This window comes from Fundulus heteroclitus, chromosome 11, assembly GCF_011125445.2.
Source record: "Fundulus heteroclitus isolate FHET01 chromosome 11, MU-UCD_Fhet_4.1, whole genome shotgun sequence".
Taxonomy (NCBI): Eukaryota; Metazoa; Chordata; class Actinopteri; order Cyprinodontiformes; family Fundulidae; genus Fundulus; species Fundulus heteroclitus.
In genome coordinates, this window is record NC_046371.1 from 17,542,639 (window position 1) to 17,565,034 (window position 22,396).

Here is a 22,396-nt window from a genome sequence, read left to right on the forward strand (position 1 = left end):
CTTGTCACCAGTAACATTCTGCTTTTCCTCATCTCGTAATCATTATTCAACCATTTTACTATCAAATGTTAATCACTTGCCTCTCCTCCTAGTGCCATCCAGTCCAGTCCCAAATCCAAGAAGAACCATCTCTTTTAGATATTTAACAATAAACTCTTTAAACTGTCTTCTGGTGTCGGTAATTGGTGCCCCCCCCCCCCCCCACCTCTTTATTGTTGTTAAATTATCACTGCTTTCAATGTCTTTCTGAGTCCTTTGGTGTCTTCCTACATGAGCTGTCAATGTTCTTTGTAAATAATAGGCAGCCCGATCCTGGGGATATTTACGTCTGAGCCATGCTTTCTGCTTTTGTCGATAATAGCTCTCACTGGGGTTCACTAGATTACAAAGCCTTGGAGACGGCTTTATAATCCTGTCGTTTGATCTTGAATCTCTTTAGATCAAAACACTTTCTGAGATCTTTTAGCATACATCATGTTGTCAGACAGATCTGCTCGGGGATTTGATTTAATTCTGCAAACCGGGCAGTTATCAGGAATGGGTCTGGCTACTGAAATTGAGAGTGACTGTCCGTAAAATGGGGTTAATCATGTCTTAATAGCAGGGGGCACAAAACCATTTACATATGGCCAGGTTGTTTTGCATAGCATCTCATCTCTCTTAATAATTAAAATCATCATCAATTTCTCTGATATTAAACTTATAATAATTAAAGTATTTTATCTGAAGCGTTTAAGCATGACAAAAAAAGTCAAAAACATAAGTGTAAAGGTTTTTTTACTGACTTCTAAAAATTTAAATGTAAAGCACAAACAATCTAAATGACACATTTACAGTAAATCCGGTTTATAAAACATAATTTACACATTGCGTAGGATCTATATAATACTAAAAGCCTGCGTACAACCAAAAGCTGAAAATAATGTTTGGCAAAAAAAATATCCTGATTTGTAAAACCATGCACACAGGCAAGCAATTTTCCCCTAAAAACTCACAGCTGAATCGGATCATTGGCGTGCCTGGTTCCTCCTCATGTTCTGCCTTTTACACGCCCACTTTCTACCATAAATGGTCAATGCAAAGCCCCTCATATATGGCAATGTGTATTTAAATGAGTGTGCTCATCGTTGTTATTTCATGGTTAACATATAGCTATGTTTACGTGCACATTATTTCATGTTCGGATTAAATAATCAGATTACACCGTTTATATGGGCACACAATCAAGTAATCCGATCATAATGCACCTGACTTTATTCAGAGTAGAACCACTCTGACATGCGCAGTTATCAACCGTCTGCAGCGACCAGTGGGATTGCCTCACACCTTGTCACAATTTATGCATTAATCTGTGGCACACGTCACCCTGATGATCATCTGAGAGAGGAATCTGGTGGTGGAAAACTGATGAAATATTATGCAGATTTTGATTTAAGTTGACTTATGGGCCTTTTTTATTAATTTGAAAGGTCCTTAGGTGTATATATGACTCACCAGTCCAAGGATAAATAACACCGCGGTTTTAAATACTTATGATGAAGCCGAACATCTGAGAGGACTCATGATGCAGTGTGGCTGAGTTTATGCGAGTGACTGCTCATTCTGACGTCAAGTTTTCCTTCATATATTATCACTTCGTGGAAAGGGACATATGCAAGATTTAGTCCCCATTTTGTGCGTACACAGGCTTGATAAATGAGATCTCAGATCATTTATAATTCAAGTGCTGAGGATGATCTTTCTTTTTTTTTTTTCACTTAAAAAATTTCGGTTTCATTTTTTTTGTTTTATCCATAATCTGGCACGGGTTGGTACGACAACCTTAAAGGTTTGACACTTAAAAGCAATTTTAAAACAAGAACAGGAAGCTGCAATTTGTTTATGCTCTATTATTTTCCAACCAGAAAGCAAACGTTACTCCGATTGGTGTAAAAACATCAAACACGTTCAGTATAATTGTTAACTAATGTGCAATAATCTATTTAATACACTGTGCTATAACCCGTGCAATAATCCTGAAGAAGTGACTTCTGCTGCTATCACCACCTGAATATATGTCAATACACGTGTGTGTGTGTGTATATATATATATATATATATATATATATATATATATATATATATATATATATATATATATATACGTGTGTGTGTGTGTGTGTATCACCATGAATGTAAATAAGACATCATCTGCCCATTCCTATTTCTTTTTGTATTTTTTTGTTATTTTTCTTTTTTTCTTTGATCCACTGTATATATGAAGATTCATGGTATATAACTGATGCACCTTTCCTACTTTTGCACCTTCTCTTATGAGCCGATGTGGCAAGTGAATTTCTCCAATGTGAGATCAATAAAGCCTATATTATCTTATCTTAATAATCTTGTTGGTGGCTTTCATTTGTGGTTGAATAAACACCCACTAAATAGTTTCCAAGTGAACATGGACGGTGCACCTCCTTCTTTCTGCTCTTTATATAATACATCAGAAGTGGCCTTTCCCAATACAATAACACAAGTCAGCCAATTTGCTTAACATTACCTGATTGATTATTCCGTATTTTTGCTCAGGTTTGTTCTCTTAAAATGATAAAATGTAAAAAGGGTTAAATGGGTATGATTACTTTTTCTTGCACGGCACAGTTTTTTTTTTTTTTTTTTTTTTTTGTTTCAGATCGATTTATTTGGCCCGGTGGTGTTATGTTGTTAACCATAGGTGTGCTGCTTGCTTACAGAGCCTGTCAGTCGTGGCTGGAAGCACCACATGATGGTTAGTGACTGATGTGTGTCTGATGGGGGGGACTGTGAAAAAGTAATTTGTTCTGCTCTTCAGCAGGGGTAGGTGGGCAGATATATGAACATGACAGAATGGAGACGTGTTGGTTATATTTGAAGGAAGCAGATGTTGTAAACTCCTTCATTCTTCTTTCAGTCTCCATAAAAAAAACATCCTTACTTGATATATTTGCAGGGGTGTGTCAGACAGCAGAGGCTCCGTGGAAAGATCTACACATCTACAAAATATAAGTTAGAAATGCCTGGTACTGACGTGAACGACAAATATCACATGAGAGCTGTAACTTCCATGACAATTTCATTTTCTTCTGTCACAAGTAGACAATGTTATTCTTTTTTGTTAACTGTAGCTTCGACAGGAACTATATAGTGTCGGTAATTTTTGTACCGCTAACCAGAGCTGGAAAAGAATCTCTCTTCTCTGGGAAGGAATTAGGGTCTAGTAGGTTTCTATCTTTCTTATTCACACATTTGGAAACAAAATATGCTTTAGTCTTATAACCCTTAAATTAAATCCAGGGTTTTCAAACCTTATATTCACTTTGAATTTAATGATGTCTAAATTACCATTACTGTCTGTGGCATTTTTAAAAGCTATAAAAAAAAAGGTTTACATTTGATAATCTAGATTTAGGCACTTAGAAAGCCCTAAATACATCCAGATTTAAAAGTGTTTATTTATTGCTTTTCCATCAAGTATTTTTTTTTCTAGAAATGCACAAGCAGCAGTGATTCCTTGTATTCCAGTTCCTATTAAGGAATTCGGGTGCAACTACACAGTAACAGAACTTCAAGTTCTGTGATGCAAAGCAGCCGACCGCCCAGCTGGATGGAACGAAGTTAGCTTTTGTAACTAGCTTGTTGCGCTTTGTTTGGGGTGAACATGTGGAGCACAAGGTCAGCAGGCCAGACACAGCTTTATCTAGCTCGTGTAATCATGGTGGTACCATAAGTTGCCCGTCGTACATTACTCAAACAGCTACAATTACAAAGCAAACTCTGTGCCTATGCGGCAGTGGTTTAAGCCCAGCTGTCTCGCTTTATCTGAAGCCGGTGTCAAATTTTGTATTCAGCACACTCTGTTCACTACACAGTTTTAGTGTTTTAATACTGATGCACGGCCTCAGCTGCAGCCATAAGCTGAACCAATGATCTTCATGCGTCCATCGCAGTTTATTACAAAGTAGAGATCGCTACATTGTGTGAATGAGTGGGCTTGTCGGGGACTTTGCTAAACTGCTTGAAATCTTATTTGACAGATTTGAGTCCAAACAAAAAAGATGGGATTCTTCAAATCTTTATTCTAGACACATTTTATGCAACATCTACATTACACCCCTAGCTGGTCCTAGAAATACGACATTAGAAAAGGACAGAAACATCACAGTTTACTGAAGCCTTCCCGTAAGGGTCAAAAATGCCTATTTTAGTGTATTTCTACCATATCTTAGCCATTCATTTGTTTTCAGTTTCCACTTTGACACTTCTGTGTTTTCACATGCAGCTTACGTTTTGTTATATTCTGTGCTAATATTGTAATTCTCTATATCTCTGTTTCTTTATTTACCTGTAGAGCAGTTAGAATTTTTGCATATTTGTGGTGCTATACAGATAAGCTGCTTTGAATTGCCTTGTGTTCTGGTCGGCAGCCTAGAGCAAAGCTTCACCCATCAGCCATTTCATTGCAAGACGCCCTCCTACAGGTCACAGTATTTCCACTGATCAGAATCTGACTTCAAACACTAATGCTTTTCCAACTGCGACAAAATGCGAGGTATGTGTCTTAGGCTGGGCTAACCTGTTGCTTTCAGCAACATTTATTTAGTTTATTTTCTCCTGCAGTTTCAAACTCAGATATTAGTATGGGGTATATTTTTATCCATTATTTTAGGCGTGTGCTAAAATACTATTACTGTCACTTGAAATAGCAGGTTAAATTCTTGAGGAAGGCATGAGTTAAAAAAAAAATCTGCTTCTCAACTAATCCAGTTGATGTTCTTAATTCTAAATTACGTGGCTAAAGAATGGTTTGGTGTATTCAGTAAATTAGAATATGCATTATTAAGAGGCTTGTTTGTCAGATTAATAGTACCACAACATTCAGGCCGGTAATAAGCATATTTTTCATTAAGCCCCTATTTCTGCATGAAAAATTTTGCTTTTTCTATTGGTCTAATGCAATATTCTAATCCTAAATGCAGTTTTTATTACCTGGAGGTAGAACAAAAGAATTAACAGAAATAAAGGCTTTAAAACACCATCACTCTGTGTTAATCTATATAATGCTTTTCCCTTAGTGAAGTGAGTTCCTGAAATAAATAAACTTTTAAAAAATATTCATATTTTTTTGACATGACAGTCAGAGAACATGGCTTATGTATTGTTCCCTTTTGTCTAAAAGAAAAAAAGCTTTTTTTTTTAGCTGTGGTTTGAGTTTGACATCCCTAGTTTAGGGAGTGAAATAAACACATTTTTCTTCACACTATCATGTGCATGCTCCTTTGTCATGGAAAACTTGCATGTTTATTGAGGTTTTCTATTAAAACAGGGTTCTAAGATGCTGGCTAGCAGCTAGTCGGTGTGAAGCTAACGTTACACTTGTGTAAGGGGGGAAAAACACAACAGAGGTTCATAAAAAAAAAAAAAAATGCCTCTAATAGTTTGAATTATTACACTCCTCACCAATAGCGTCTATATGAGCTCCACTGTGCTGCAGCTTTGGGATCTGTGTTCAAGTTTGAGAAAGGGTTAAAATTAGCTGATCTAATTAAACAATCATAGTCGCCTGCCAGAGATTAGAAATAAAGCAAACCAAAACTAATTTACAGTTTTCTTCTGTAAAATATACCTTTAATTATTATTATTTTTTGCTGGTTAGGTAATTTGTTACTGGTTAGGTAATTTACGGCTGAATTTCAAGAATTAGAAAATATCTTAAAACGGTCCTAAAAATCTTAAATTCAGCTTCTGAAACTTGAAACTCTCATTGTGCTCCCTTAACCTCCCTGTGAGCTGATGTCATCTACAATCATACTGCCGCTTGTAAACAACAGATGCGGTTTGCCAGCTGGAAGCTCTTCAGCCCATATGGTGTGCTTGTGAGAACATCAAAGCACTGTTCCACAGCGATGTAATGGGAATATGACAAGGCAACATTTTTGTGTTGCGGAGCCATATGTTGTTGGTCATGTACACACCAGCGTCATCCTGAGACACAGAACGCTTTGGGTCATGAGAAGAAGGACCAAAACTCACTGACCTGTACTGCATTGTAAAAGAACTTTAAGTATTTACTACACTTATTCACTGGTTTCTGTGAACACTTTGCATTATTTAGTATAGCCTTACCTACCCTTTTTACTGTATGTTTCGGACAACAAGGCACACTCAAAATCCATACATTTTCTCAAAAATTGATGGTGCGCCTTATAATCTTTTGCACCTTATGTATGATAACCGTACTTGAGTTTACTGACCAATTTTAATTGTTACAAAGCGCTCAAAAATCTGTAAAAATGTGTAAGTACCACTTTGGTAAGCAACACAGCCGCTCTGCTCAATGGATATTCGGATTATTACGGTACACTGTCACTACCTGATTGGACCCCTGAACTGTCTACAAGGCTGCCTGACTGTAATGTCTAAACTAAAAGTGCATTCATGTAAGGCAGCCCGCGCCTGGAGTATGCGCTAGCAACAATAAACCAAGTAAGTTAATTCAATATAAAAGTTACGTTTATTTCGGCCTTTTGTTAGAAATAGGGCAGCATAGTCCAACTACTCTGTCCTCACAACAGAGGCGGATAGCTCTCCCTCTAAGGAGAGAGGTATGTACTTAAAGGGGCAGAGTGATATTACACACTTGGGAAGAATATTTAATGCGCCCTATGGTACGAAAAATACGGTAATATAATTTAAAAGCATAAAGACGCTGTGATAGCATTTTTTTCTACAACTATTCTTTAACACAAGACGTCCATGACATGATGGACTTGATAAACACACTCCAGCCATGTAAGATACATTTAAATTAAAATGTTTAATGTTCATTAATGAAATGATAAAAAAAAACTAGGTTTAAATGTTTAAAGGGGATGTATAACCACTGCTACAATCTTTCCTTTCTGTTGTTTTAGGGCTTGTACACAATGATAGTTAGTTAAATTAATTTGAGTTCAGTTTAACTTGGTTTTCTTTATATCACAATATTTTACAACAAATTTCTTCTCAAGGCACTTTGCAAGACAAACAGATAAACTTTTTACACAGACATATATAATCAAATCATCCCAACCATGTAGATAGATTAAATTTCAGTTTGCCTTGGGTTTAAATGTTGATCATGAGAATCAATCTTAAAATGATCCTAAAATCAATTTTATTTTTTTAGGAATTCTGTTGTAACTTCTGGCTTAAGAAAGATGAAAGCACGTCGTACAGACGGTGTCAGGTCAGAACTATAGCTTTAATGGTGTAACAGGCAGCGTATCACAGTAAGACCCAAAGGGCTTTACTAAAGGTTGTCCAAAGCGTGGCCCGGGGACCATTTGCGGCCCCTCTACTGATTATGTGTGGCCCCCAACTGCAATTTAAGATTGCTTTGGTCCACCAACAGGTGGTTAATACAGTTGGAGACATTTCGTTTTTGATTGGAGCAAAAATGATTGAAGACAAGTGAAAATATTCTTACAACTGAAAATGTCAGGTACAACACAAAGTCTTGTTTTGTAATAACCACACTTTTTACATTCTCTTCAGTTTCGTACTCATTAGGACCACATCTGTTCAACAACTTTTACTCAAATGCAGACCTTGGTGCACTAAATTCTGCTTTTAATTTATTTGTTAAAATGGGCTAAGTGAAAGCAAACGTTTTCTAAGAAAGACAAACCCTAATGCAATTGTTATTGCCGAGAATTGACAAAAATCTTGTTCCATTTGTTTTTTTAAACGAGCCCAAAAGAATGCACAAACTGGATGACAATGTAGAAAATCCTGGATCTACAAGGATTTGCACATCCCTTTCCTAATTTCTTTAATTAAATATTGCATGCTCCTATTTTGTGGAGCAGGTAAAAAAAAAAAAATTCACAATATAATTTTGGGTTCATTTTTGCTTTTTAAAAATTATCACTTTTTACTTGATTGATTTCGGCCCACACAATGAAAAGTTTAGACAGTGCTGGCTTTACTGAAACCAATGTTCACTAGTGGAAAGATACCTGGTATCATACCGCCAGGGTGGATAAATGCAAAGTACAGCTCAACATGCTGATACTACCCCCTAGGGGCAACATGGACACTATGGATTTACTTCTTTGTGAATAAACTATTTAAGAATACTTACATGATAACACACCATATTTTTAAAAATCCATTTAAATATCCAAAGTTTTCTGAGGAAGTCCGGCTGAAGCAGAGTAGAACCTGAAGCATGTGGCGACAGTGGAAAGGAACCATTCTTTTTTAACAGGAAAAACCTGTAATAGAACCCAGCTGAAGTTATGAGCTGCCATCTGTCACTCCGTAAGAGTCACTGGGGCTCTGAGATGGTCCAAATGTACTTTTTTTGTTAGACCTCTTGTAAATGTGTATGTTAAAGAAAAAAAGAACGCAAAGTTAATTGGACCACTAGTTATTTTAGCTGCCTGATAACAAAAGGTTAGAAAGTTTAGCCTTGAGGTAACAAAAGCATGAACTAGTTATATCAACATCACTTTGGTACAGGGTGTTAAACATGTTGGCAAGATTGTGAAAATGAAACAAGGATGTCCTTAAAATCCTGTTTATTATGGGATTTAAAGGAAATATCCCGGTAAACGATCACAGCAACGTTTTTATGTTAGTACTGGAGGCCGAATTAGAGCTGTCCACAATCAGTGATCGCTGATCGAGCAGTTTGCTTTTGGAATAGCGCAGCATAACGCTGGAATTCTTTCCCATGGTGTTTTGATAAATTTAAAGTGGAAGCGAGTAAATAAGGATAATTGGTTAAACTTCTGTCTTCAAGAGTTTTATTGCCTGGACAAATAACTTTGAATACAGAAAAAGCCACTTCTGAAAGTCTCCTATAGAATCGTTTGTTGTGATAATGGGTGCTATATCTTCGTTCATAGTCACAGGCCAACAACATTTTTACTATAATAATACAGTGACAAGTAAACATCTTCATATCCTTATCTTCTAGAAGTGCTATCAAGTAGGAAGAGAACGTCACGAATGGCACATTTGCTAAGTCAGGTAGCTTTTCCAAGATGTAGTGCCTGCCTCTGCTTGAAGGGGCCTCCATATAGAGCAGGTTTTATGTCATGTCTTCATTTACTGACGCATTGAACTGGATGTTTATTTTAATTTTAGACAGGTATTAAATGTGACAAACCTTCCCTCTAATCTAGAGATTGATTTATTTTTTGTTAATGGACTGTCACACAATTAATAAAAACCTCTAAACTACTTAATGTTAATGATGCCACTAAGATATGCAGAGCATCAACTCAGGTTAATTCAAAGCTTTGATTCATTTGGTCTCCTTCCTCACATCCCAGCTTATCTTTTCTGAGGAAGTATAAAGAGTTCCTCACAGATTTATCATGTTATTCATGAATTACCAGCACTAATTAACAAACATATTAATCAAAACCTTTTAGTGCTCCACCTCGTCTGCCGCATCATTTAGTCCTCATGTGTTGGCCAATATCTTTCTGTGTACTCCTAAACTAAGTCGTCCAAATGAAAAAAAGGCCCCTTACACCTTCTGAATCTAAAGTAGATCCCATAGTTGTTCAACCACAGTGCTCTTAAGTCTTTGCACCTAGAACCAAAGGTAAGATCGAAATGTATATTTTTTGCCAAAATATTGAGTATTATGTTGGTTGCTTTCACTCAGAACAATGTAAATTGCCAAGTTTCAAACGGATGTCCTGTGTTTGTCAATAGTAAAAGAAGAGATAGCTACAGTATGTCTGTATTCCCTTTCCGAGTACCTTGGGGTCACCATAGCCATAGCCAACAAGTGCAAATGCGTCACAAACGGATGAATGCGCTGCAGACACATGAATGATTCAAAACTAAACACCCAAAAAAAAAAAAAACAACAACACATGGAACAGAAAAAGGTTGCAAAAGAAAAATGCTACAAGTCCTACCTGACTTGGTGGTCCACTCCCTCTAGTGGTCTGGCTCACCTCAGCTTTTTGGTCAAGTTTGCAGCTTTAACTTGCTGTTGTGTTTGTCACATTTTCTTTTGGCAGCGTTTGCGCATTTGTTTTAGTTTTTTAAGCGTCATTTTATTGTCAGTGATTGCAGCACTTTAGCTGCGCTTTTCTGTTGCAGCGCGTTTGCCTGTTAGTGGCACATTTAGCCATTTGCCGCACGTTTGCCCCTGTCGGCCACCGTAGCTTAAAAACCAAAGAAAAGAAATGTAACTAAGCTGATTTATGATCTTTTTATGTGCATCCAGTGCATTATTAACTTAATTAGGGTTTGGTTGCAGCAAATCGACAATGCAGTGTGTTTATAAAGATGTGCAAAATGGTGCATGTGTCATAATCTGTTACATTGGTTCCTTCCAGTCTCCACAGCCACATAATGAGATTGTGATGTACTTGATAAGCTGGTGTAATTCTGTTTTCTAACATGTCTGTTGGGAATCTCTGCAGCCTGGAATGTCTCCTTTGTCCGTGCTTATCCAAATCTTGGAGTGTAGAGTTGGCTGTGACTCAAATTCACCGAGGTGCATCTTGTCTGTGCTCAGACAGGAAACCGATGTTCACTCATGAATAAGATTTCTATTTAGCTCCACATGCATTACTCTATCAGCTTCTGATCAATAATAGGGCTATAAATGGCAACAGGGAGGAGATTTTCAACATGAGTCATTTTGTGAGGCTGGTGATCAAATAGAGGCGATTCAGGCCAAAATGACAGCATAGCTCGTTCAAAGCTCCACATCCACTGCAGACTTTAAAAATGTTCTTTAAGAAATTGCTGATAAATCATATTAAGTGCTGTGTGGGTGTATTCAGAAGATAATATCTCAGCTATGATTGAAATTGAACGAATTGCTGCAGTGCTTATTTTTATTTATTTATGAAGTTTTCTTTTGTGGTGGATGTTAACTCTCTTCTAGATGACTTGTGTCTCCAACTACAGTACAGTTTACTATGCTTCCCAGATGTAATTTTCTGATTTGACAAAAAGCTTGATTGTTAAAGACTTTATTCAGAGGTTTGTCTGGGTAACTTTTATCCTCTTAAAGCCTTGAACAAAAAGGGAAACCACAAAAATTCTGCATAGAGGTCTAAATCATATCATAAGCATTATAAAGATAACCAAACATGCAGAAAGAAGGGCGTAAAACGCATACCATGACATTTTGTCTTCAACAGGTAATCTCAAAATATTTTATACCTTTTTTATTTTCCTAATTAAGGATAAATAAAAATAAATAACATGGAGAAAATGACTATGCAGGAGGTCCCTTTGATTTTTCAGTTTACTAATCCATGTGTGTTGTTTTTCCTAAACATAATGTTTTGGTTTTTTTTTTTTAACAAAAATACACATTGATTTCAGTGTATTTAAAAAGTTATGAATTAAAAAATGAGTTCAAAAGTTCTAATAACAATTCAACAGCAAAAGCATTGCAAGGAGAGTAATTCAGGAAAGAAAAAACAAAACATAGATCATAAAGTCATTAAAACCGAATTGAATTAAGGTAAAAATTTAAATAAACACGCATTTTTGAATCACTACTCAGTTTAATCAAGTGCATTTTTTTATTTAAAATTTTATATATATATATATATATGAAATACAACAGTCTGTATGTATTGAATGAATATAACATACAAGTTTAACTTTTTTAAATGGAATTACTGAAGAAAAAACGTTTTCATGATATTCTAATTATATGACCAGCACGTGTGTGTGTGTGAGCATTCATATATATATATGTATATATATATATATATATATATATGAATATATATCTATATATATATATATATATATATATATATATATATATATATGAATGCCGTACACTGTATATTTACAGTTTAGTAAAATTCCTACAGTGCCTCCTAGTGGTGCTTATAATTCAAATAACTGAAGATTTCATGCTTGATTCAATATTTTTTGTTAATTGCTTACATAAGAGCTAGAAAGACAATTTTTTCTTATCTTCATGGTGTAATATTAAAAAGAATTTGAATGTTTGCACTTTGCTTTTGAGGTTGTATTTAAAAATGACGTTAAAGTTTACAGTTCATGTATACTCACTGTTTGTGGAGAACTAAAGTCTGTTTATTGTGATTCACACAGGGGCTTCCGGTGGTTCTCCTCCTCCATGAGCTGTCATATTATGAAGGAAGCTGGAGCGTCCTTCCTGTGCTTCCGCTGTGAGTGTTTAATGCACCAATTGCGACATTAAACAAATCTTAATGGGGGATATTGTGAATCACTTAATATCTTCCCGGGAATCTTTCCAGTCTCTCTGCTATTTACGGGGATTCTGCATCCTGGTTTCTATTCATTGAAGAGGAAACCACGGTTGTTTTGCCTGTTCTGCTGAAAGTTCTTAAAAGATATCCCGTCCAAGAGGTGAGGCTAACCCACAGATCCGATGATCCCCAGACATTTTCCTAATAAATGTTTAGTAGTATTTCTTACTGCCTCGCGATGAAAGACTGGAAGGGCAGGACAGACAGCTCTTTTCAAAACGAACTGAGAAAATCTTCTTCCCATTTTCCGTTTACAGGAATGGTTTTTGGGTCGGGGTCTCCATGACAACAAGCCCTCGATCATTCACCACTACGCATTTTTTGAAGACCCCTCTTATTTTGGTTACCCTGACCCGGCGGCAGGATGGGCTCTAAGTGCTCCGCTGTACCGAAGGTGGGTGTGAGCGTGCTACGTGTGGAAATGTGTGAACATTATTTGCTTCAATGCTTTCCTCCTTTTTTTTTTTTTGCACATCTGACTTTTTTTTTAATTTAAGTCAGATCTATTTCCAGTTCTTAACGTATGGAATTAACAAACTTATGTATATGAATTCTCAAATGAAAAGTTAGAATAGACAAATTTTTAACCTACTGTCTACTCTGTCACACTGAAGCCACAATTCATATGTGACCGGCCACAGCCAAACCAGGAACAAGTCTCCCAGGGGCCGTTTTGAGTCATTTGCAGATTCAGAAAGAGTGAACTCTAAGCTTTCCAGGGAAGTCCAACTTGTGGAAATCAAATAAAATTTGAAAAGGAGAAGAGACCATTTGAATATTAGGGAGAAAGCAGGCCTCAAAGTTTCTTTAGAATCACCTCCAGCCAACAAAAGCTGTTAATTTGAATTTCTTTGCATAGCTTTCAACAACACTTCCTACCCAGCCCTGCCTGTCAGTAGAGGATCTCTGTCAGCTCATTGCACTGTGAGGCGAACCAGCAGCACTCTTTTTTTTATGAATTGATAATTTACAGCACTGCGTTACAGTATTTGTGTTCTGTGCATTGAACAGACAAACCTTTTTTAAATAATACATAGCTTAACAGTTACACAAGTAAGTAAAAAACTTAAAACATGACATTACGTTTTATTTCTCTGCAAGTTGCAACTCTGATGCAACTCTCAAGTAAACATGTTGGTACATTGTTATTGCTGCTGTTTAATTGCTCATTCAATAAGAAGGATTAAGTATTCTTTGGCTCAGAAATAGGAGTGTTGGTGGTTGGTGATCAATATGTGTTCCTGCTCTGGTATGACTAGGTGTGTTCACGTCTGTGAATAGGATAAGCAACGAGAGGCTGGCATTGCAGTCACTTGATCTGTACCCATCAGTTGTTATATGTGGAAACCCTTGACTTTAATTGACCCATGAAGAGAAACAGGGACAATAACTTGATTCAGACAATGCCACAATTTGTTTTGTTTTTTTTAATCAAATGTGTGCACAACTCTAAATACATTACAATTTACAAAAAAGTCCAGGTCACACTATCACCCTCCTCTGTGATAAAGAAATATTACAGGGTTTTACATTGCTGCTCAATATTGGTATCACAAAACATTATGTTTTTTTGAATATGTGTGTTTATGGTAATAAATATTTAACAACACGTGAAGCATTTTTCGTATTCTAACCTCAAACTCAGATTAAAGTAGTTCTGAAACTCACCCCATGGGGAAGTGAAAAGTATTCCAGACTTCATCGCTCCGATGTTCCACCAAAAATCTGAGATGTTCTTCTCCATTTCGCTGTCTCTGTCTCCCGTAAATGTGCTCCTGACAGCTTGTGTAATCTGCGAGTCCACGTAGAAAAGTCTAAGCTTTCATCATATTACTTATATTCCGTTACCGTCAGCTGGAAGCTAAAAATGCCCTCTAAAGTCCTCAGGTGCAATTTATTCCTCTTGATCTCATTCTGATGGAGAATCTGAAGTGAAACCGGGTCAGGCCTGATGAACATTTGTCTCCCGCGGCATAGCGTTGGGACGGCCACGGTTCAGTTCTTGGGCGACCCGCTTAGCTCGGTCCATCTTTCCCAGCCAGAGAGACTCTCGGTTTCTCTTCAAGCACGCAGCTCATTGGTTGACACGCCTAACAAAGGTCTGCGAGGAGCCGCACAAAGGCAGTATACAAGGCGGTATAAGAGCTGTGGGTGTCCCCTCCCCGAAATGCAGCTTAAAATTTGGGGTAATATTAAGCTGTGAACATACTTTGTTTAAACACGAAGTTCACTGTTTTAAAACCTTTAAAATGCCGCTGGGATGACATCTCAAGCGTCATATTTACTGAACGCTTAACCTCCAAATCTTTTTCACTCCTAGCAACTGACGTCTCGTTCATCTTCTGTGCCTTTCACTGCCTCGTGTAACTTTCAACCAGCATTAAAGGTGTTTCACCACTTTCCTGTTCCTTAATTTGTCCCTTTTGTGTTTCAGACTCGCTGAACGGATTCAGTATGAGAATCTGAAGTCGGATTTTACAATTGACTTGACCCACGAGGTACTAAAAGCATTTAGAGGGATTTGAGGGGCTTTTTCATCACTTATGTTTTGGTATCCTAATGGCATGTGTTAAAATGAATCTGCTTGATGACAAAACTGCTATGAAGGGATAGTTCTGTGTCAATACTGCAGCGATGAGCTCATGTTTTTGAGAAATAGGTTCTGTTGTCACTGTGAAATCCCCATCAGACTAAGCAGTCTTGTCTGCATGTAGGGAGGTCTGATAATACTCAACACCACCAGGGATCATTTATTGTAGTTGCGAAAGCATTTATACCCCCTTAGCTTTACATTGCAATAATAAATGGTAATACAGGTTATTGGGACTTTATGTGATAGACAGGCAGGTTAGTTTCACACCTGAGGTGTTTAGTCCATTTAAAGCAAACTGGTTCATCCCCCCTCGGTTTGGTCCGTTTGTGTAGTCTCGGTACGGTTCCTAACCAACTACAGAACGATTAATTTATTGTGTGGATGTGATCCAACACTGGTACCAGGTGTATTCAACAAACCTGTGCCAGACGCTTACCCATAGCCAGGTTTGCACTGCATACAGCATACGGCAGAGTCAACAAGGTAGCAAAGAGTGGCATTGTGTCCTTTTTCGTAGAGCATACAGCTCTATGCCAGCTTTCAATATATTTTCTAAGGATCATTTGACATACTGCTCAGACAATTTTACAAAAAATAGTACTGAGACTAAGGATGCCATTAAATTCTTTGTTATTTTCTACTGGGGGTGAAAAGTGGTGTAGATGGTAGCACTGGACTAGAAGGTCCTTGGTTCAAATCCCAGTCTGGGGTCTTGCTGAAATGTAATCCCTCTCAACAATTATTCAAAAATCCACCATTTGTCATTCCTCACGTCTCATTTCTTTCATCTTTATAGATTGCTCTATTTATTTGGGAGGAAGGAAGAGGTCCAGCGCTGACTACAGTTCCAGAGTTTTGTACAGAGACGAGAGACAACTGTGCAACCACATTTACAACCTACCTACCCAACTGTGTACGTGCAACTCCTGTTTAGACTATAAACAATATGTTGACATAAGGGAATGCTTTTGAAAAATAATTAATACATGGAAAAAAGTCAAAGTAGTGGAAATTATTTAAAGTAAAAGAGATATTTGTAGTATTGGGCCTTAAACCAGCTGAGAAGGACTAAATTAAAAATCATTCCTGGCAACTGAAATATGAAAACATTGATGGTAATCTTAACTAATTACATAAATCTTTGTAATATATGTTCTAAATGGTTAACCCAGCAAAATACTGGATTATGTTTTTAATTTATGCATTTTTTAGCTGCTTCCTGTTGTGGGAACACATTGACAACACGGCTCACATGTCCGGTTTAATTAAACTAAATCACTGAGCACATTATGTACTGAGCATTGAAATACAGATGGAAGACTAGCAGGGCTCTGAGGACAAGTTGATTTGGGATAGAGGTAAAAAAACAGTAATGGGAGCAAAAGAATCAACACGGCATTTTATAAAATGAAAGCCTGGTGCCTCGAAAAAAATTAAACAAATCCATGGGGAACATTGCACTGTAAGATACAAACAGTTTTGAACTAGAGCTGCACTTTATAGAAAAAAAGCATATAGATAAAATAGAAATCATATTGATTGATATGGATAATTATCAACAAATTCAAAACATATATTTTAAGTGCAGCCCTGAGTTGCGTCACGACCTATTTTTAGATAAAAACACACAAACACTGATTTCTAACTCATCCAACTTTTTATCAAAACTGCAATAAAAAAAAAAAAAAGAAAAAATAACACGTGCTCTCTGAACTCTTTGAAGGGGGTGGAGCTTGTTGACTGCACCTTCTGGGTCTGCGTTTGTGATTGGTTGGGAGGATGTAATGACTGTAATATAAACCTACATAATAGGTTAGAATGCAAAAGGCAGGAAACTGTTCTATTGAACTTTTTGTTGGCCCTTTTTTCTTCTATTATTGATATACGACTATCCATCGATATATATATTTATTGAATTATCGTACAGCCCTATTTAGAACATCTTCAAACACAGGATTTTGTTCAAGACAAAATAAGGCAAGGGAAGGCAAGTTTATTTATAAACCACTTTTCAGTAACAGGATGCTTCTAAGTGAAGTGAATGTAAAATAAGTGATAAAGTCTGCAGAAACAGAAAATTCCAAGTTTATTAAGTAGTAGATAAAGTAGTCACACCCCTGTACCATTTTCACATTTCTTCACATTGTGACTCAAACTTTTATCTGATAGACCAACACAATGTAGCGCATTAGTGCTTACTAATGTTTTCTGATAAAACTCAGAGGTTTTCACAGAACAGCTGTGCTATTTGGAAATCAAGTGACACAAAGGTGAATATTTAATTTAATTTAGTTGTATCTGGGTATCAGAATCAGAATCAGACATACTTTAATAATCCCACAGGGAAATTACTTTTGTTACATGCTCCAGATATACACACATTTATATATATATATTTACAACAATACACACATATAAATATATACATATATAAGTCTATATATATATATATATATATATATATATATATATATATATATATATATATATATATATATATATATATATATATATATATATATATATACATAGGTATAGCTAACAGAGGCTGTGGGTAGAGGAAGCTGAATAGAAATACCAAGCACACTTTTCAGATGTTTATTTGCAAGCAATCTTAAAAAAAACAATTCATCACTCCCCCCCCCCCCCGCCCCCACCCACACACACACACACACACACACACACACACACACACACACACACTTCGTAATTATTTGCTACTTTGTTTTAGTCTGCCACATACAATCCCAGTAAAGTTGATTAAAGTATGTGGTTGTAACATGACAAAATTTTAAGTTCAAGGGTTATGAATAGTTTTGAAAGGTGCTGTCTTTTTTTTTTACAGACCACTGTGCTTGATGTTGGTTCGGTTGTAACTTATTGATCGCAGTGAAAGATTAAGCCAGCCTCACCTTATTGCCAAATTTCATGCCAGTTTGTGGTTTGTGTCCATCTAGTGGGACAGTAAAGTTAAACTAGAGGCTTTGGGAAAATGACTGACTGCCTACACACTGTAAATAGCTGTACAGTCTTTTTTTTATTATTTTACTAAAACACACAGACTGTGTGTCTTTGTTGCTTCATTCCAGGGGGATCCTGTATCAAAAAACAATTTATTTGTTGCTGTGAAAACCTGTGAAAAATTTCATTCAGTACGAGGTGAGTATTATATTTTTAAACTTGATCATTTAGTACTAGATGATGAATATTTACATTCTGTATTCTGTTTGTATCATCATTCAAAAGCAAAACAGCTTCCAAATGTCTTTAAAACAATATGTTTGTTAAAATAGGCAGATCGAAACTACATTTATATGAGACCTTTCGATAAAAAGAGAAGTCCTCTGGCTCCTCCTGCAGATTTTGTCATGGTGCTTTGTGTTACATGGTGCTTTGTGTTAAAGGACCCAAAATCCTTGCAGGCAGATAGGATGATGCAAAATTATTATGAAAAAAACAGCCAATTTCCACATTTTCTTTTGTAACTGGGAGCAAATAGGAGACAGACCAAGGAAGAAACAGAGGTGCCAACACTAACAGTAACAGAGAACTGTGAGGATCTGACAAAAACTGAGAGGAGAGATTACAGGAAAAGGAATAAGGGACAAAGAAACACAGGGAGAAACACAAGGTACATTCCTGAACCAGTTTGGGGGGGGGGGGGGGGGGGGGGGTTATATGATCATGAAGCTGAAAGGGGAGAAGTTGTTATTTTAACTGGAATTATAATTATCAAGCACTGACAATATTATGACCTATGAACTACTGGGGATCACCTACTGACTAACACACTAATTCATCATATTTTGCAGATTTACTGCTTTTTTTTTTTAAAGATAATACTTTTACCCTGGCAGCTAAACAGGTTAGGTTTGCATCCATCACATGCCCAAGGTGGGATGTCCACCGTTCTCACAGACGTATGCCCCAACCGATGAGCCGTTTTACATTATGTGTAATCTAATGAAAGTTTTGCTGTCTTTTCCTTGAATTATGCCAATAGGAAACCTTCCAATGAACAGAATCACATAGAAGTTTAAAAGACAAATGAGCTAGAATAAATTGAATTTGATTCTTTTTCCAATGTTAAACAGCTGTAGCGTGCATGTACCTCTCAGAAAGCCTGACTTGTTGCGCACATTACATCACTGGCCAAGGTTTCTGAAAAAGGGTTTTTATTTATGTGAACAATTAACAGTTTGTTTCAATGTATGTGAGAAATTCATAGCATTTCTTAGAATAAATGATCTTATTCTGCTCGTTCAGATCTCCGTAAGCTGTTGAAAGGTCTCAAACTCCAGTCCTCGAGGGCAGGTGTCCTGCAACTTTTAGATGTGTCTCTGCTTCAGCACACCTGGCTCCAATATGTGATCATTAGCAAAGCTCTGTGGAGCAGGACTGCATCCTAGTGAGGAAGTTAAGGAATTTGGACAGTTCACACTGCCGTGAAAAAGACAAATATGAGTCGCATATGAGCAAAAAGATCAAATTCGGGTCGCATTTCCCTGCAGTGTGAACGTAGCCTAAGACACAGACAGCCGCAGGGACAGAAGCAAGTCGTTCTATCAAGCCTGATCAGCTTGTTAAGATTTGGTTAACAAGGCGGAAGACCGTCCAATGACCCCGAGTCGGAGAAGACAGCCACTGACTTTGTTCCACAGAAAGAGCCAGTTCAAACAATTGTGCAGATATTCCTCTGTCCCCTCTTCATGAGCTAGGAAACAGAATGGGGACCAAACCAGGTTTGATAAGAGGTGACACAGGACCCGGACCATGAGAAAGACGGTTTGGTTCTCCTGATAATGTGCCGTTCTGAGTCTGAGAAGCTGACGGATCCAAAATGTTTCCCTCTGTGGAATTCCTCCTTGGGTTTGGTTTCCCCTCAGATATCGATCAGGTAAATGAAATTCAAATTATGCTAAAATAGTTTTGCATTAAGATTTCAGAGAGATACACTGAAAGAACCTCTGTTGAAGTCAGACCCTTAGGGCCTGATTTTGAAAAGGTTTCTACGTATTAAAACAGGCACAACGTGATTAATTTGTACAAAGCTGATAGTCAAACCAGGAGCAAAACAAACTTTTTTTGCCTAAGTGCCTTCATGATAATGCAGATCACAGGCTAATGACCAAACCGTGCACATTTATGGTAGGGGATATGCAGATTTAAGTATGGAATACCTGCAAAGCAATTTTTCTAAAGCTGAAACTGAGTTGGTGCAGTTTTTGTCTTTATACTTAGTACCTCTGAGAGTCAGGTGCAAACTTGTACGCATACAATGCCTGCGGTCCTTGTGGCCAGAAAGGAGGCACTGGTATAATGAAAGAAGAAGGACAGAGAGTCTCTCTGCAAGTGAACATATTTGAGCTGTCAGAATAACAGTAGAATGATTTTAGTGGGGAAAAGGACGGCTGCTAGATGCAGCGTCTGCGGGGGAGGCACTGGGACCCAGTATTAATCTTCACGTACTTAAACCAAGGCTAAAAATACCACACCTGGTAAATGAACCGTCTCCCAAGAAGAGCCTGGAGGCTGTAAAGACGTTACACCCTGGGGGAAAAATGATTTGACCATGCTGGACCGAGTTGCTGACAGGAGGGAAGGGGGGGGGGGAGGAGGAGGAGGGGAGGGCGCTGCGCACATCTGACTGCGCGCTTTTGTGCATGTGTTATTCTGGGACGTCTGATCATTCTAGCGCAGCGGCTCCACAAATTATCCATAACTCCCTTCCTTATTATTCCAATACAGTCTCTGTAACTTCCATCCATCCATTTGCTCTACCCGCTGATCCGTGCAGGGTCACCGGGAAGCTGGTGCCCATCTCCAGCGGTCAATGGGGGAGAAAGCGGGTAGACCGTGGGCAGACCTATTTATGTTATTATTTTGCTTTTGAATCGTTCTTATCATCATTACCGTCCTTCAACGACTGGAGGGAGGTTTCAGTCAAAAAGGCTGGAAACGCTCTGCTCAGCTGTCGCATTGGACATGACCACCATCACTGATACACGGACCGGTAGAATAATGATAAATAGGGATAAATTCTTATTTAAAGTGAGATATAAAATAAAAGCTTTTTTCTTCTGTTTTGCAGAATGCCTGCTGACAAAACAACCTTTCTTTATTTCAAAGAATAACTATTATTGTCTCTAAGACAATGTTTAACAGCAGTTCAACGCATTTTAGCGGTCATTATATGGAATCTTACAAAATCAGGCCCTCAGAGTTTCTCTCTTTAATGGTTTCATGTTTTTTTCTCTTCGGTTAGTCATTAAATATATTGGTGTGATTACTAATAGGCGAAATTCTATTAGCAAATAGTCCCGATTCTTATTGTGTCAAAATTGTGATTCTCAAAATGTTTTTTTTAAAGCAAATCTCTTTTTCCTTTTTAGCTTCTTGATGAAGAGATTGTACATCTTCAGATTGGTTTTTGATAAGATATGAGGCTGAGACTAAAAATATGGGGAAGTAATCCTTCTTACTAAATCTGTTAAAAAACTACTTGAGAATTTAGAAAAAGTACAACTTATATTTCCTTGTTTTAACAAACAACTACATCCCAACGTTATACGTTGTACACTTTATATTTTGTGAAACAGATTTTGTGCAACAGAACTAAGATTCAGTTCTGTCAAATTAATATATATATATATATATATATATATATATATATATATATATATATATATATATATATATATATATTAATTTGAGCTTGATTGCAGCAACAGTTAGCAGACTTTTTGAGGACAGTTGTGAATGTAAGGATTGTAGAAAAAGAGCTTCTACCAAAGGCATGTCTTTCCAGCTAAATTACGTTTCGGATCCAGTTTTCATTATAAAAGCAAAACACCATTATATGCTTAGCATTAGACGGGCTACCAGTGTTGTAGTGAAGTCACTATGCCTCGAGTCCGAGTCCAGGTTCGAGTCACCAGTGTTCAAGTCCGAGTCAAGTCCAAGTCATTAAAAAAAAAATCCGAGTCGAGTCCGAGTCGAGTCCACTACTCATCCGAGTCAAGTCCAAGTCGAGTCACTATTGATCCAAGTTCGTTGTAGGAACTTGCCGTGACGTGTGATGTATGACATGAAGCAGTAACATTCCATTGCACTAATAACTCTTTCGCTGTAGTTACCCTTGGTTTTACTCGGTAAAACTACCGCTTTTTCCAAGTCTAAGACGTCTCCTAACCATGGTTTTTAAACATTGTTGTTATGGAACGTGCATCAGCGACTCGAGGTACGCTGACAGGCCGCATATGAAGGATGTTAAAGCCGCAAGCGGCGTCGATCGGCCCTCGCAGCCAAGCGCACTCTGGCCTATTGGCCACCGCCGCGGTGCCGGCCGGCGGGTGGGGTTCGCTCACCGCCGCGGCTCTGGCCGGCGGGCGGGGTTCGCTCAGCGTCGCGGTGCCGGCCGGCGGGCGGGGTTCGCACACCGCCGCGGCTCCGGCCGGCCGGCGGGGTTCGCGCACCGCAGATCGGTCGTTGCAGCGAGGAGATA

At 37.7% G+C, this 22,396-nt stretch overlaps 1 protein-coding gene across 1 annotated transcript in view; it reads left to right on the top strand.

Moving 5' to 3' along the window:
- Positions 1-22,396, top strand: part of b3glctb (beta 3-glucosyltransferase b) — a 48,216-nt gene that overhangs the window by 5,277 nt on the left and 20,543 nt on the right. Inside the window, exons 4-9 of the mRNA XM_021324615.2 lie at positions 12,121-12,197; positions 12,288-12,399; positions 12,557-12,693; positions 14,734-14,797; positions 15,689-15,805; positions 17,982-18,051. Coding sequence (XP_021180290.2) covers positions 12,121-12,197; positions 12,288-12,399; positions 12,557-12,693; positions 14,734-14,797; positions 15,689-15,805; positions 17,982-18,051 — 577 coding nt within the window. The remainder of the gene's footprint in view (positions 1-12,120; positions 12,198-12,287; positions 12,400-12,556; positions 12,694-14,733; positions 14,798-15,688; positions 15,806-17,981; positions 18,052-22,396) is intronic.